Genomic DNA, 18,399 nt, shown 5'->3' with positions numbered 1-18,399 from the left:
TTATTTACTATTTCTCAATGATTTTATTAAATATCAGTTAAAGTTGATGATTAAGAGTTTTATTAAAGCAGACTACATTTTTGTATGTATATTAAGTGCCATACTGTATTAAAAACAGTACAGATAGATGCAGAAATACAAATAGGTTTATTACAAAGCAATCTGCAAATTGTGCAAATCATTCCATGAATTGTGCATCAACGCTATAATTATGTCAACTACTATAAAAAACATTTTATTATTTTATCATTTGATCTTTTTTTTAATAGACTGAGCATTTATTTTTAAGCTGTTTGAAAATAATTATTCTTTATAGTTGTGATGTGAAAGTAAGTATTTATTTACATTTTAAATAAGAATCTAAAAATTCTTAAAGATTGTAATTTAATCATACAAGTGAAACAGTTTACTTAATTCAGTACTATTTTATGACACTATAAACCAAATTAATTAGAATTTACAGATTAAACAACTATCTCTCTTAGTTAGCTATACTTGAATTCATAATTTTGTTTGTATACATATACAAAAAATAATTACAATATAACAAATTTAAAAAAAGCTGCATATCATTTTAAAAACCACAAATAAAAATGCTGGTTTATAAAAAATTTGATGCATTAGTGATGCAATTACAAACATTTAACATTGATGCACATATACTACTAAAATGTTTTAGCAGAAGCTAAAAGCTATGTTAATATACACATTTATTATAAGCTGTAAATAATGTTAAAATAAGCATTATTTATTATTAAAAGCGCCATTTGTTAATATTATTTATACATTTTGTAATCATGACAATATTTATAAAATAAATATATAAGAGAATATGTTTTTTCTAATTTATCAGAACATTTAAAATATTATTTTGCACATTTCTATACTATTCATAAAATACAAAAAATAAATTACATTCATAAATATCTAGATTTCTATCTGAAATGAAGCATGCTAGAACTTAATTTATATTTAAATTTTGATAAAAATATAAAAGCCATACAATACTAACAACTAACAGAGCAAAAATAAGAATTTATAACAGATAAATATTTTAAACATCAACAGAATAAGCTTAATATGTTTTATGCAGCTATCTAGCAATTTTTGTTCATAAAGAAAAAATAAATATATTTTAAAAATTGCTACATAATAATAGTAATGCAATAAAAATCATGATACAAATTTTACTCACAACCACTTTAGGGAATTCACTCTGAAATAAAATTAATACTATAAAATAAATTTCTGAATAATAATAAAAGCGTAATATAAGTAAAACCCCTTTAGGACCTAAACTGAATATTGATTAAAATTAGTTTTATTAAAAAAAAATATGTGAAGTCGAAAAATAAATTCTGTTCGAAGGAAATACTGACTTTCCTCATGACTTATTTCCTGACAGGCAAATTAATTATTAACTTGTTCCTGCTCACATTATAGGTTGATTTAGAAAATACTGTCACAAAACTAACCCCAAATAATTTTTAAAGTGCACATGGTTTTCCTTATGTGCCCTACAAATGTAATCTGGATAATGTTTGATCAGAACAGATATAAAGCAATTTCTTTATATTCTTCTATAACTGTTTGAAACAAACAGTTTGTATAACTACATCATTACACAGATAGCAAGTTTTTTGTATTTGCTTTGTTTATTGAATGGTTTCATAAAAATTTGTGTATAATAATGATTATCATTTCACTTTCAAAAGATGGCAACCTGAAAAGGACTGATTACTTTTCCATCATAAAAATGTATATGTATATCAGTTCTTAGAAATACTACTTTACTCATGTGTTTTTACTTTGTTTAACTCTGTCTTTTATCAGCTAAACAAATAACATCTACTTTTATGAAGTCGTCTGAATACAAAAAATTCATTCTTACATGCAATTTTTTAGAACTATTTTCATTGCACTAAAGTAGCAATCTACTATTGTTTGTTTTTGAAACAAAAATGGACAGCTGTATAATGTTTCTCCTTTATACCAAACCTGTTAATTTATTTTGTCTACTAAGTCTTTCTTTTTTCCTGTTTAGCCTCCGGGAATTACCATTCAGGTATTACTTCAAAGGATGAATGAGGATGATATATATGAGTGTAAATGAAGTGTAGTCTTGTACAGTCTCAGTTTGACCATTCCTGAGACGTGTGGTTAATTGAAACCCAACCACCAAAGAACACCAGTCTCCACGATCTAGTATTCAAATCCATATAAAAGTAATTGCCTTTACTAGGACTTGAACGCTGGAACTCTTGACTTCCAAAGCACCTGATTTAGGAAGACGTGTTCACCATTAGACCAACCTGGTGGGTTTGTCTACAAAGTCTACACTAGCATTATTGTGACAAATAAGCATATAATGCATTTACAGATTATAATCCACTCATCATTTTCTATTATTCTGAAATTTTAATGTAATTGAAATTGTAGATATACTGAAAGGGATTTTCAGCTTATAAACTGAGTTCATGCCCAGCACATTTTTTTTGTTATGTTGTCAGTAATGGTTTAAAAATAAAAGAACAAATCTAATTAACCAATCCTAAGGTGTTCAAAGTGTGAGTGTATTTTTTTTTTACAATACAGCTCTCATGTTTATTCTTGTTAAGTGAGATTTATAACTGTAGGTAATTTAATCACTCTATTAAATGAGATTGATGTGTAGTGTATACGTGAAAATTGAATTCTGTCTAGACTCAAGCTGAATATATTTCTAAGGTAATACCATTAATTGAATTACAATGAAAAAAGTATACCAGTAACATTAGCTTTCAAATCCAGTTAAGAGTGACTAAAATTTAAAATATTTGCAACTGGATTAAGCATCATTATAGATTAACTGTTTTTGCAGGTCAGTAAATGATTGTAATTACCCATTAGACCAGGAGGTAGTGTTATCATTACTAGTATTTATAAATGCAAATTCTTATTCTGAAAGAAGTAAAAGTACAATTAACAACATCAACTGTAAAACTGACTGAAAAAAAAAAAATGAAATGTTAAGCTGATTTTTACAAAAACTGAAATATTAATTTCAACTGTCCTAAAAGGGTTTTACACTGAATTTATAATATATGTTTTTCACATTCATTTAATAATTGTACACTTGATTTCATACACATCTAAATCCTGTCATACTTATCAAAATTAATATATACTGAATTAATAAAATATGTATAATTAGTATATTTATATTACATTTTATAAAATAAAATAAAATACATGTTCATGTAAAAACATAGATTATATTTCTTAAATAAGTTTTATTTAATACTATTTAATTATAAATAAATTCCATATATTTATAAATAAAATGTTTTTGTATGCATATCAGCAATACAAACTGACAGATCCAAAAAAAAATCGTTGGAAATGTTAACTTAAATTAGTGATACATTTTATTATAGTTAATATAAATTTATTCAGTACGATAACAGCAATTTATTTTAAGTTCTACACAAGAATTAAATTTTTTTTTACAAAAATGGATATATAAAATAAATGCCTTGGTCAGAAATTAACCTATTTCTAATAACTTTTTTTTTACAATAAAATGTAATTAATTTAATCAAAGTATGGCTAGGCTGAGTAAGAGTGAATCTGAATAGAGAGAATACTGGCTCAAGGGAGAGTGATGGAAGAGACAGATAGGAAAAAATTAGGCAGTGCTTCCTATCTATCACCACTACCAAGTTGCAGATTTATTGATGCCATAAATATTTAGTTTGAGTAGTAATCTTGGTTGGCTGACAAAATGGTTTTTTTAATTCTATGATAAAATTCATTAAACTATTAATATTTCTTTTCCTCTTACTGATAAAATTTTTTTGATAAAATAAACGATCAACAATGTCAACTGAATGGAGAGCCAGAATTCAATATTCTTTTAAACAATTTTTAGTTTAAATTTGATAACATAAAGAAATTATTTAAAGCTATTTGATTTACTATTGCAATCTACAATTTGAAGCTATTTGTTTTTCAAAAATCTAGAACATGTTTGAGAAAACAAGTTAACAAAACCAAAAACTTGGTCAGATGTTAAACTTAGCTTGAACAATCAACAGAGCTGTTTCTTTAGATTCATATATTGTTCTTGCTAGTATTTTAGTTTTTGAATAAAATGTAAAATTTTACATTAATTTATCAATATTTTGGACGTACTTGTATTTAAAAGTAACTTCCTTAAGTGGAACTCAATTTATTTTAAACAGAAGTAGCTTACACAATTTTTAAATGAAACATAACTATTACCAAAAAATATCTATTTACTTACGCGGTCCTTAAAGGTCCAAGTCATAGTTGGTGGAGGTTCACCGCTAACATTCACATCAATTAATGCAGTATGACCAACTTTAAATACCAAGTTCTGTAAGTTAGTACGATCAATCCTAGGCTTCACTGTAATAACAAAGTATTAACTAAGTATAAATCACATCTCTTTTCTTATTTCATTCATAATAAGTATTATGTCAACAAGTTTAATTCCATGAAAAACAAACAGAGTATTTAATCCTTTTTATTCATCTAAATTACATTAATAACACTGCTTGAACTTAACAGAAAATATTAAAAATTACACAAGAATATTACAACTTACTGAATCGTGGCTTAGCAGTATGAGGGTTGGTTGCTTCACTAGCTTCACCAGGACCTGCTTTATTCACAGCTCTAACCCTAAATTGATATTGTTGTCCTTCTTCCAGTTTTGGAGCTTTTCCTTTACACACATTGCCACTGATTTCAGCTGCCTTTGTAAAATCTGGATCAAACTTAGCTTTCTTTTCAATGATGTAACCTGTTACAAATTTTCAAATATAAATATAAAACCTTTTTTCTCAACGGTATTGTTAACAAAAGGGATGGCAATAAAAAAAAAGTTAAAGCTATTTAATGCAATGAAATACTGATTTTTCAGAAGTCTATTATACTCGTGTAGATGTTGAGTATCATGTAAACTGTAATAAATATTAAAAATTCAACCATGAGCATCGTTGAATTGATTCAGTGCTGTATTTTTTAAGATTTTTAATAATTAATCCCAAATAAATTTATTCACACAATTAACTTCTGAACAGAATAATAGAAAAAATAAATAATGTAGTAAAAATAAGTGGTTAAACAACCTTGAATAACCTATGAGGCTGATGAAGATGTTGAAAGTATAAGAAAGTAAGTAGAACAAATAACATATGTCTCAAGGTCAGCACATAATATGGTATTTGAGTTATATGAATTCTTGTTTTTCAAAATTTTTTTTATGCTCTCATCATCCAGAAAACAAAAATATAAAAACAAAATATAAAATCTAATAAAAAATAAATGCTGAAACAAAACAAATATAAACTAGAAATTTAAAAACAAAATTAAACCATACTAAAATATTAAAAACAAAAAAAAACTTAAAAATATTAAACACAAAAACATACAACTACTATCACAGATAAAAACTCAAAAATAAATAATATTTAACAAAACAACTCTATACACACACACACCCATACATATATATATAAAACTAAAATAAATTTAACTAACCCCCAGAGGAGTGTAAAGGACTCCTTCTCGGATAACAGAAAAAATAAAAATTTTAAAATGAAGTTCATAACAATAAAAAAATAAAAATAAAACTATTAAAAAGTATGTAAAATACTAACACAATGAAGAAATAAAAACACCCAGTCCAAAACTTCTTTATCATTGCCCAGGATTTGATGAATGTTCCTGGGCAATTTAAATTTATAAAGCAAGGCCACATAACATACGCAATTCACTGTTTGTTATAAAAAAATGTTTGGAACAACAGAAGAATTTGATTCCATTCAGAGTCTATGTTCTAAAGAGTGTTTCCATTACAGATCATTTTAACAAGAATTACTTAGCTTTATGGCATGTTTTACATTCTATTTCAATTATTGACTGTCTTTGAAAACTTTTAAAAATAAATATATAAATTAAACAGTTTTTTTTGTAATCTTTTATGAATTAATTTTTATAAATGTTTAAGATTTACTGAAACAAACTTTATTTTTTGGATTTTTTTGCAATGTTTTGTAATTAGAATACATATTTCCCCTATTCTGTACTGTTTTTTCCAAGATAAATTAATTTTTTTTTAATTTAAAATTTGTTACATATTGTACATTATCTAAATTGAAAAATGTTGGCTACCAAATACATAAGAAATAAAATATTAATATTATTCAATCATTCAGGACATAACTAAACAGTGGTTAAATCTAGATAACTGATGATCTTTCTGTATTCAGTTAATTAAATAACAATTAATTCGACTGAATAATAGAAAAATAATTTGAAAACACCAGGTTAATGACTTACCGTAGTTATTTCTATTAATATTAAAAACATTTAGAATCATTTGTTTAATGAATAAAAAAATGTTCAAAAGCAAAAAGCGTTATAAAAACTTGCTAATGTAGTACTCTCCATAAGTGTATGAAAAAATTATAACTAATTACAAAAAAAAACCATGTTGATGCCCAGTGTCAGAGCTAAATTAGGTTTTTATTCTTCAAAAGAACAATATATTACAACGTTTTTTTTTAGATTATGTTATTTAATTTTTTACTCTTGAGAAGTTAAAACTTCTCAAGCTATAGAAGTGAACTATAAAAATATAAGTAAACCAGAGGAATGTAAGTAAACATTCACAAGTGTTCTGCTAAATGATTCCGTTAAAGCACATTTTTAAAAAATATTAGGTTATAATTTAATATATAAAATTAAGTAAAATTCTATATCATTAAATACCAGTAATTGGAGCACCACCGTCTCTGATTGGAGGCTCCCATTTCAATTCTACCATATTTTCATCATAGTCAATAATTTCTGGAAGTCCAGGAGCAGCTGGTGGATCTGGAAAAAAATTATATTATCTTGTTACTGTACTAATCTTTGAACCAAAAAAGAAAAAACCCAACAACCAAAACACTTTATTTCAAGCGTTTTAAATTTGAGCTAATATCTACTTCTTCCATTAATTGATTCCATATTAATGATACATTTTATATTGGTTTGTTCTAAAAAAAAATACCAAGCATCTTTTTTATTGTGATTCAGGTTAAAAAATTCCCTAGTATTATCACTAGCCCAACAGGATTACCCCATATTACTGCCCCTCAATTCCCTATTGATGTCATTGATTTTAATCACAGTATGTTTCACATCCATGCAATAAAACACTCCATACCTAATTTTTTTCAAAACAATAATAACCTATCTTTAAAATTTATATTTTGTGAGACTAAAACTTAATTATTTTCAAATGCATTTCATTCTAGACTCTTTATCAGGCTGATCAAATAACATAATTCAGCCACTCTTTTTAGTTTGCCTATGAATTATACACTTAGTCTAACATTTACTCTGTTACTTATGTTATTACTTGGCTTTCTTATCATATTTTTTTAAAAGTATTATTTATTATAATTAAACAAAATTATTTATTTTTAATTACAAGCCAAATTTATTTTAATATTGCATGTTTTAAATTAATGTAACAACACTTAGTCACTTGGAGTGCTGATTCAGTTACAAGTTAAAAAAATTTAATATAGAAATTAATTTGATTCATTTATTAAAAATTAAGAGCTTCATACAATTTTCATCATGATAAGAAATACTCTTTTTCTAAATTTATCTTATCTTGCACAAATCTTAGCAGATCTGTGCTACAACCCTGAAATTTTAAATTTGGTTCTGAGAACTTCTTTTACAACATGTTTAATAACTGGATTAAGAAAATACCAGTGATTCAAGACAATTTTTTAATGATATTTTACTCATCTACTATTATTATTTTTCTATTTGATTACTAATCTATGAATCGGTAAGAATTATATGAATACTCAAAAACTGTATTAACGTAAAGTTAAATTGGGAGATAAATAGATCATTAAAAGGTTTTTGGTCTTTAATAAGGTCTTTGTTATAAGATTATCTTATTGGGGTTAGTATGATTCATTAATACACTACTGATTTTCTGATCAACAGACTGCATATTCAAAGTTGCCTCAATTCACTTGTAACATGAAATTATTCTGGTAATCACTCAGCTGAAATGACTAACAATCTTTTTTTTTTTAAGGAAAGTGATAGATAGGCAGCCACATGAAGGCTAGCCATACTACTTTCTAGTTATACCACCAGTTATAAAATGAGGTAGCTTACCTTAAGGTAAATTTACTTTAACTCTCCTTAGTTATTTTACAATGTTTGATTCAGATGGTAACTTTAATAACACTTTTGATACTTTTATAATATTCATAAAAATCTTTTAGTTATTTGTACGTATTATATAGACAATAATAAATATGATTAAAGAGTATAATAATTGATATCACAATAAATATTTACCATATGGATTCTTAGCAAGAATAGCAGTTGATGTTTCAAGTGGTTCACCTTCTCCCTCTTCATTGACTGCCTTCACTCTAAATTGATATTTATGACCTGGTTCAAGTCCATTAATTTCAGCTTCTGTCTTTGATGGATCTATAAATCCTGCAGGTACCCAACGACCAGTAGCTGTATCCATTTTTTCAACAACATAACCAGTGAGTGGTAAACCACCATCGTCTTTTGGTTTCTCCCATTTTAATTTGCATCCCTCTTTGTGTACATCAGTAACTTCTAGTGGTCCTTCAGGAGCTCCAGGCTTATCTAAAAATTTATATAATTCAGATTGTTATTATTATTACTATTACTACATAATTATTACATTACATTTAGCATAAGTCTTAAAAAAAAAACAAAAAAAAACAGTTATACTCAGAAATAAAGGAAAATTTACATTTAAAATATTTAAATTAATAACAATAAAATAATATAGTTCATGGTAAACTTTATAAATTTCTTTTAATGTTATGCAGAATTAAAATTCACAAGTATATATTAAATATGTAGCAAAAATATAAATGTTGTTGATAAATGTTTCCGATTAAGTAAACTAGACATTCAACATTATAAACTAACTACTATCAGCTGTATCACACTCGCAATATTCTCTACTTCACACAAAAAAATAGAGTAACTTGGACAGGAAAACATGTACATAGCAAGCTTGGTTACTATAGTTTCTACCAAATAAATTGGAATGTATAATTTTTTTGTACTGTGAATCAACTACACCAGGTACAAACAGCTATTTGCTCCAGAGAATAAATTATTCCCCCAAAACTAAATATATACAAGTGCTACAGAGCTATATGAATTAGAAAACCCTTCTTTTTTTTTAATTTAAACTTCAAATAGTAAATATACTAATAATTATTGTTAACAATGAACATATTAAAAGCAAATTTTTTAAGCACTCTTGGGAAGAGTACGAAGTCGTGGCACTACAATCTTTACAAGAGAAATCATGTTAAATGCAATACTTAATTATTTTATTATTAAAATCTACTGTAAATGCCTTTACTATGAATTCAAATGTAATCAAATAATTACCTAAAATGACAACTTCAACTGGAGCTTCATCCACACCATTGATGTTTTCAGCTTTAACAGTGTAGATTCCAGTGTCTTTTCTTGTCGTGTCAGAAATAGCAATCTTTGTATTATAATCTTCATTTTCAATTTTAACTCTTGGACTGTTCTCAAGAGGTTTCTTAGCAAATATCCATGAGATAGTTGGAGGAGGCTCACCCTTTACATCGACATCAAATTTAACACTTTGACCAGCACGTACAACAACCTTTTGAAGTTTTTCACGATTGATATGTGGTTTCACTGAAAAAAAATCAAATATTAATCATTAGAACTTTATTATATAAGTAACGTTAACACAGTATTGAAAAAAAAAAACAGTTTCACAATTTATTAAAGATTATTTATGATAAAAAGTAATTTTTACTACTTTTTTTCAAATAAAGACCTGGTGGTTATAATACATAATTCTTTTTATTTTATTTGATACAGTGGTAAATAAAATATATACATATATATATATAATAAATAAATTTATTACTATTATTTATATATATTTTATATATATAATAAATTTAATACTGAACATTTAAGTTGGTCCTCCACTAATTTTAAGAGGTAAATTTTTCCTGAAAATTTAGAGTGAAAAGAAAATATGGGTCCGTCTGCATATTTGACAATATATATGTAGTTCATTTAAAAATGTAACTGCAGTTCTCATTGTTAAATTATTGGTTGGTAAATGAAATGTACTGTATACCCTGATAACCTTTTCTTCTGTTGACAATAATCCTAACTGTATAAATGCTTTATTCTGTGCACTACTGTTTTTATGGCTACAATGGACAATTTTTTATGTAGCAGCATTTGAAGTTATGTTTCTTTGTAAATAGCAAAAGTTATTGGAATTAAATTTTAACACATTCTTAGAAATTAAGTTTGTTTATTTTAATTACCAATTTTATAATAATTATGTACAAAGATTAAAAAAATTATTAATTTGTATGCTTCATGACTATTTTTTAAAATGATTTCATTGAGATAATTATAAATGGATCACTCTAATGACAGTCTTGATCTACTAAAGATAAGTATTTTAAAATAAAAAAAACAATCTATAGTGGTAAGTGCTTGGATATATTTTTTATAACTGATTAAAGATTAACTGTTCATAAGCACACTTTGTGAAAAATTACTATAACAAGGCCCACTATTTTCTAAAAAAAAAAAAAAAAATGCACAAATGAGCGAGTTAAAGAACGATTAAACGATTAAAGATTAATAGGGGAGGAGGGAAATTAATAATAATAAAATCAAGAAAAATAATACTTAATGAATAGCTCATCAATAAACTTACAGTTTCTAGCCTTGGCAATAATTGGTTTAGTAGAATCAGATGGTTCTGATGGACCAGCTTTATTTACAGCACGGACTCTAAATTGATATTGGTTGCCTTCCTTTAATCCAGGTACGACTGCAGTTAGAGCAGGAGTCTGAAATAAAATTAATTTAATTTACATAACCATTCAGCATAGAATTAAAATAGAAACATATCCTCTCCTTTTACCAGCCAAGTATTAGCTATAATTCTATACAGTATGTATGAATAATGCTGCAACATTAAGAGACTTCATTAATGTTTTTAATTAAATAAGGAATCTAGCATAAACGTCTCTGGGTTTTTCAATCCAAAAAGTAAAATACTGACAGAAAGACTTTCTATCAGTGTTAAGAGATTTATTCCTGCAGTTCACCATTGGATCACCATTAAAATAAATTTTCATTACTCTTTCCCATTGAATTACATCAGTAAGTCCAGATCTGAACTAAATACCACCAAATAACTGAACTGCAAACAATTGCCATTCACCATAGAACTAAGGCATATATTATTGAAACAACCTTTGTAATTTTCAAGCATTAGTGCTCTGGATAAATCACCACTAACTGTCCATCTTAATTGTACTGAAATGGCAGAAATATTTTTTCATTCATTAGCTAGTCATTAGGTCAAACTAACTCAAAATAAAAAAATATTTTTTTCAAGAAATATACATTTTTTAAATGTTTATTTTACTTTAATATAACCAACAAAAGACCGTTTATTTTTAGTAAAACAAGCAAAAATTCACTTTAATATTTCACAAAAACGACAAAAACTGTCTCTACTAATCCACATTACTAACAGAATCAGAAAGTCAGGTTCAGATAAGGTATAACAAAGGCCCATGTAACCATCAAGACATGCAATATTGCATTGATACAATATTACTGTGAAAAACATGTTAATCTTACTATTCCATTATATACACACTAAAGATATACTTCTGTTTTTTTATCTCCAGAAAATGAAACAGAAATGTTTACAGATATTATTTGTACTTTGTAAATGAAGCGTACTATAGATTAACAGCAGTGAGCTGATTCTAGGATTGTGAATAAACAAAAGTTAGCTTTGTGGCCAGTGCAAAATAGTGTAGGTTGGTATTCAATAAATGTTTCCAGAAATACATAAATTATACTCCTTTTTCTTCAATATATCTAAAGGTTACTCAGTTCGACAGTTACATGGACCTAGCTATATGGTACTAAAAGTATATTCTATTTCAAATTTATACATTTCTTGGTAAATATAGGAATTACTTCAGAAACTGCCTGTTTTTTTTAATATTTCTACTTTATTTTCACTGTTTTAGAACTACATTAATAGATAAATAATCGGTATTATTATGATATAATACTTACATTTGTGGTTAAAATTTCATCCCATGATGAAGTAAACTTTTCTTTCTTTTCAATAATATAGCCAGTAATAGGAGCACCTCCATTTGATTTTGGAGCAGTCCATTTCAGTTCTACTTTATCAACATCCCAGTCAGTGAATTCTGGTGTACCGGGTTTGCTTGGAATGTCTGTTTAAAATACAAATACATTTATTTTATGACAATAAGATTTATCTGAGATGTTAATTAAAGTAATGCAGGTGAAAAAACATGAGTAAAAATATAAAATAAAGCAAGATAATAGAAACAGAGATAGGAATTATAAACATATAAGTAAAAAAGCCAAAACTTTAGTTATAAAAATAACAGAAAACTAGGAAATGTGAATAGAAGAAATTTGAACTTACTAACTACTTAAACATAAACAAATTGTTAAACAGAATGAACTTGAGGTATCAAAGTGAATAGTTACATATGTTCAGGCTATACTGATGTAACCGAGATATAAAATACAGTAAAGAAGGAAAGGGGGAAACTGGAATACAGAGTTGAGTTACCATTCTATCTAAATCAAAATAAATAATTCAATTATGATTACACACCATAAGGATTCTTTGCTAGAATTGTTCCTTCAGAATCGAGCGGTTCACTTTCACCTTCCTCATTGATAGCCTTTACACGGAACTGATATTCATGTCCTTCTTGAAGACCTTTAACATCCATTTCTGGTTCATTTGTACGTCCAACAGGTACCCAACGTCCAGAAGCAATATCAAGTTTTTCAACAGAATATGCTGTAACTGGTTTTCCACCGTCATCTTCAGGTTTCTTCCATTTCAATTTAGCACTATTAGCAGTTACTTCTTCAACTTTCATTGGTCCCTGAGGCCTAGATGGAGCAGCTGAAATCATAGAAAGATAATAAACAATTACATTAAAGTTTATTGTAATCATAACTACACTTAACTACATTTTTAAATAACACAATTACTTTAACTGAAAAAATTACAGGATTAAAAAAACAACTGATAACACCCACTATAAAAAAATCCAATACAGTTCAGAAACATAGCTCAAACCAAGTAATTGTAAGCTAAGAACAACTGAAAATGATAAAAAGAGCTAACAGATTAAAAGGTTTCATATTATATAAGCTTATTTAAATGTATCAATTTCCTTTTGCTAAAATTACTTCAATTAAAGACGAAAATATTTTTTACTCAAAACACTTTTGAATTATTTTATACATTTGGAATTCAGTTCAACTTCAACAATAACTTAAATTTTTCAAACTACAAAAGAAGCTGTTGGTGTATTTCTGCTCTTAAACCAGAAAAATCTTGTACACACACACACATACACACATCAATTCATTGCAAAAAAAAAGTTTAACTTCCCTTCAATCTATTATATGTTACAATGAACAATATAATCAGTACTGTTACAAAAAGAATCACATCAACACTAGAGATCTTTCCTCTATATCTTACTACAATTTTTAATTAATAATACGATTTTTTGGTATCTTGTTTCATTGATTATATTTCAGATATTTTAATTATTGATAATGCTTCTGTACTTCTTCAATGAATGAATTTGCATGGAAGCTAATTTAAAAAAAATAATTAAACACCATGTGTTAATTATTAAGTGAAGTCTTTATGACTACATCTTATTGAAAAATAAAATAACATAACATAAAAAAGCAAGACTATATTTTTCACATTAGTATTATTTGTACAGAGCAAAAACGTATTATTCTTATCATAAAAATGTCACAATAGCCAAGATGAAATGTTCCATATACTTATCCTGTTTGCAATACCGAAAAAAGAAGTCTACTTTAATGCTCCCAATGTTTATTAGACTAATAATGTCAAAGATATTGACATCAAACTGTAAATGTCTTAATTACAACACATTTCAAAGAATAACAGCAATTTCTTTGTTTACTGGTCATGATCTATCTTCTTTTGCATAATTCATCTGCATTCTTTTGATTGCTATATTATGTATCCTTAGCCCTCTTTCTTTATTCCTAATCATTTCATCTTTAATTATCCCTATCTTTAATTATCTTTTTCTTGATCTAATTCTCATATATACTAATCTCTTGAATTTAAAAATTCTTTTGTTTTTGTAATTTGCATGACATTTATTCTTTTCATGGGTTCAAACTAAGAAAATTTAGTCTTTAATTTTTTTCCAAGAAACTAATCTCCAAATATTTTCTTTTTTAATTTAAAGCGGTATAAATTTCTATGATCATCAGCCACTAATAATTGCCAATGGCATGGTGTCAAACTACACCTAATGTTGTCTAATTTTGGTGATCTATAAGAATTACTCAATTAAATGTGGCTTTGGCCATTAGCACTTTATCCTTACTGCCCACCCTTCAATCTCAAGGGCTACTCCTGAAATATTCTTGGTATTGTAGAACCATTAGGTTATAATTGATACAATTTACCACTTTACCCAGCATCCAAAACTGTTCTCAGATCCTTTAACTGGTATCAAATAAATTTCTCTTAAACTTCATTTATATGGTTTGTACTCTGCTTTTCATTTTGCTATTGAAAATGAACATTTTAGTTTAGACATTTGAATTATTTTAACACGCTATTTTCTTCTTGTTATTTTTAAATATAAAAAAACACATACATATATATGTAAGCAAAGCATCATACAGGAAAAAAATCAATTTTTTGCAATTATATGATGAATGAAGAAGCTGAAAAAATTCTTCCAATATAATCAACTAAATTGTATTAACATAAGTTTAGCAAATAACAGGATGCTTCTAAAAATCTGACAAGAAATTGATTTTCAAGCATGCCAAAAAATCCCTCAGCAATTTATACTACATAATCATGAAAAATCTCATAGGCTACATGAACCCATCAGTTGAAAAACACTAATATATAAGATATGTTCTTTTGTTATATTATCTACTAAAGTAATTATAAGGATCATTTACAATAAAAAGATCATTTACTAACATAAAACAGTAACTTCAACATCTGCTTCATCCTTTCCAGAAGGATTTTCAGCAACAATTCTGTAAAGTCCAGAGTCTTTTCTGAGAGCATCACTGATTGTTATCTTAGTGTTATAAGGAATGTTTATAATCTCAATATTTCCTTCTGATTTCACCTATAAAAAGAAAAAAAAATATTTTTAATTGTTCTTAAGTAAGTAGATTTAGAGAATATTTTGATCTAAACATAACACACAACAAAACACTACAGTGCCTTCGTAATAAAACCAAGACACAATTTCCTCTATGAAGCTGAATTTTAAAGACAGCACATTAATGAATAAAATTTTGTAATATTTAAAAAAAGAATTAAACCATAAATAGAATCAACAAACACTATAGTTTTTTCTATACATAAAGTGTTATTAGGATGAATACCTTAATAAATGAACATGTTGAAAAAATGTGCATCATCAGCTACAAAGATTACAGTACTACCAACTGTGACCATAGCTAGGAATATAGTTTCTAAACTATGTTATCATCCAGGAATGCATTTCTTTCCTGAAATGCATTCTTTTGTTTTTATAAGTTGCTCGACACGTATTCTTTTCACAGGTTAACACTATGAAAATTTAGTCTGTAATCCTTTTCCAAGTGACTAATCATCTGTAAATATTTTCTTGATTAATTTAATGAGGTATAAATTTTTACCATCATTAGCCACTGATTAATGCCAAAGGTATGGTGTAAAACTATACCCAATGCTGTTTAATTTTGGTGATCTATAAAACTACTTATGGTGATATATGCTTACGGTGATCTATAAGATTTATTTAATTAAATGTGACTTTGGCTATTGACACTTTGTCCTTACTAACCACCCTTCAATCATAGGATGCTACTCCCTAAGATATCCTAAGTGTTATGAAATAATCAGGTTGTAATTAAAACAATTTACCACTTTACCTAGCATGCAAAACTGTTCTCAGATCCTTTAACTGATTTTGTATGTCTTCGCTTGGTCCCTCTTGTTTTATCAAATAAATGTTTCTTAAATTTCATTTGTATGGTACTCTGCTTTTTGTGTATACGTTTATCATTATATATTATTCTACAATAAAAACTCTCACAGTAAATCTTTGTTCTTTTCCAGATGTTTATGACAGCTAAGTTATAAGCTTGCTGTTGGAGTTGTAATTGAAAACATTTATCTTATAAAGTGAAATTACAAGAAAATATGTAAGCTATGATTCTATTATTAAATGCAACAATAATTGCATTTAATAATGCATATAATATATATATATATATATATATACAGATCTAAAGATGATAAAACCCACACTACTCCCTAATTTAAACCAAGTGTAAATATAAAATAAAAAGGTTACCTTCACCAATCTGCAGTAAAATCTAGATAATATTCAAAGATTATAAAATAGATTTACAACTTTAAATCATACAAAACCATGGAAAGAAAATTAAATATATTTGAAAATCATAGCATAGTAATGAAACATGTAAAGTAGAATCTATTTGAAGTGATTTTAATTTTATATTAAATACGCATGCCAAGCAGGCAATTAGTCAAAATTTTGGATTTTTATGATACATGGGAGAGCTTATTGTACATCTTTTCCAAACAATAATGGAAGGTAACTAAAAATGTTCTTATGTTAAAAATATTTTACAAATCCTGTAGATAGGAGGATTGATAAAACAGAGAGAATAAAATTATAGATGATTGATATAAAATTTAGTAATCATCATTATATACTGTGTGTGTGTGTGTGTGTGTGTGTATATATATATATATATATATATATATAAGTGAAGGAGACAAAAACAAAAGTAGATAAATTATTTACACTACATATGTTTTTAAGCATATGGAAAACAACTGATAATGAAAAGAATCAAATAATTAATAATTAAAAATAAGATTAACAAATTTTAAGAAGATTTTTATTTGACAATTCACCTTCTCTATTAGACAGACTTTAGGTATATAATGATAGAATTATAGATGTGTAAATATCTATGAACTACTGATACTTACAATAACACAATATTATACAATTATAATACCTATAGAATACATAAATATTCTGTTGGTAAATCTTTCTTTATAAACCAGAACATTCTTTTTTGTCTTTTAACAGCCATTCTTCCCAGTTTTCTGGAATCAGGCCAATGGAATTAGACAGAATTTTTATGGCCAGATACCTTTTCCAATTCCACTTTAAGAGAAGTAATGTGGTACGGTAATTTAAAGCTAGTGAAAAATGTCATGTCTGAGCAGGATTAAATCCAGAAGCTCTTGCAAAAAGCCAAAAGACAAAGCCATTATTTATCTGTCACAGAAAATAAACCATATTATTCTATTTTTTAATAATTTCATGATTCTTCAAATTTACAAGGATTAGCATTAAAATAACGTTATGCAATATCATGATACATTAAAATTACATATAACATACTCGTATATCAATTAATATTTATTGAGGTTAAATGTTGTAAAGCTATTTTATAATATTTCTGTTTGGACAAAATGTTTAAAATATCATATCCTTAACAAAGAACTTCTAAAAATAAGCATATTTCAATAAGTTTTTAAAGGATAGAAGAAGTAAAAAAGTAAAATATATACAAAGGAATTTAAGAAAGACAGTTAGTGTGAAGAACATACTCTAATTCCCTTAAAAATAAAAAATGTATAATTCACTAGTAAGAAAACAAAAAATAAAATCATTGCTAAAACAAGGCAATACTAAATAATTCAATAATATTCATTAATGGAAAAAAAAAATTATTAAAAATTAATATTAATTTTAGATTTAAAGAGGAAATAATAGCAAGCAGCTTTAAAAGAAAGTTTACTACAAATAATATAACTAAAAGCAAACTACAATAGAAATTAATAGAAATACAGAATAGAAGAAAATAATAAAATCTAAAAAAATGTATATTTACATAATTCACACAATATTAAATGAAATATTTGTGGAATGTACTATATTTTATGTGTTGTTTAAAAGAAAAAATAAAATAAAAACTGTTTTGATGAATATTGTATTATTAAAAATAAAAAAATGAGCAAAAATAAGTCATGATAAAAAATAAATAAAACAAATTCCAGTAAATGTAGAATAAAAAACATTAAAAAAATATGTATGTAAAAGAAAAACAGTTCAAAATTCAAAAATACTATCTTAAATAATTTTTTTTAAAATACTA

General features: G+C 26.2%; 1 protein-coding gene across 50 annotated transcripts in view; it reads right to left on the bottom strand.

Annotated features, from left to right (window-relative positions):
• bt (projectin protein bent) overlaps positions 1-18,399 on the bottom strand; it is a 432,362-nt gene that overhangs the window by 120,651 nt on the left and 293,312 nt on the right. For 48 of the 50 annotated variants that reach the window (XM_075363582.1, XM_075363597.1, XM_075363591.1 and 45 more), the window contains 10 exons: positions 15,182-15,335; positions 12,782-13,081; positions 12,202-12,368; positions 10,814-10,949; positions 9,478-9,759; positions 8,386-8,691; positions 6,781-6,885; positions 4,610-4,807; positions 4,286-4,410; positions 1,196-1,216 (listed from right to left, as the gene is read on the bottom strand). In XM_075363582.1, the coding sequence (XP_075219697.1) occupies positions 1,196-1,216; positions 4,286-4,410; positions 4,610-4,807; positions 6,781-6,885; positions 8,386-8,691; positions 9,478-9,759; positions 10,814-10,949; positions 12,202-12,368; positions 12,782-13,081; positions 15,182-15,335 (1,794 nt within the window). The remainder of the gene's footprint in view (positions 1-1,195; positions 1,217-4,285; positions 4,411-4,609; positions 4,808-6,780; positions 6,886-8,385; positions 8,692-9,477; positions 9,760-10,813; positions 10,950-12,201; positions 12,369-12,781; positions 13,082-15,181; positions 15,336-18,399) is intronic. The other 2 variants (XM_075363590.1, XM_075363592.1) reach the window with 1 other exon arrangement.

The sequence above is a fragment of the Lycorma delicatula genome, chromosome 4 (genome assembly GCF_047948215.1).
Source record: "Lycorma delicatula isolate Av1 chromosome 4, ASM4794821v1, whole genome shotgun sequence".
Classification (NCBI taxonomy): domain Eukaryota; kingdom Metazoa; phylum Arthropoda; class Insecta; order Hemiptera; family Fulgoridae; genus Lycorma; species Lycorma delicatula.
The sequence above is the reverse complement of the archived record's forward strand: the minus strand, read 5'-3'. Positions and strand labels throughout refer to the sequence as shown.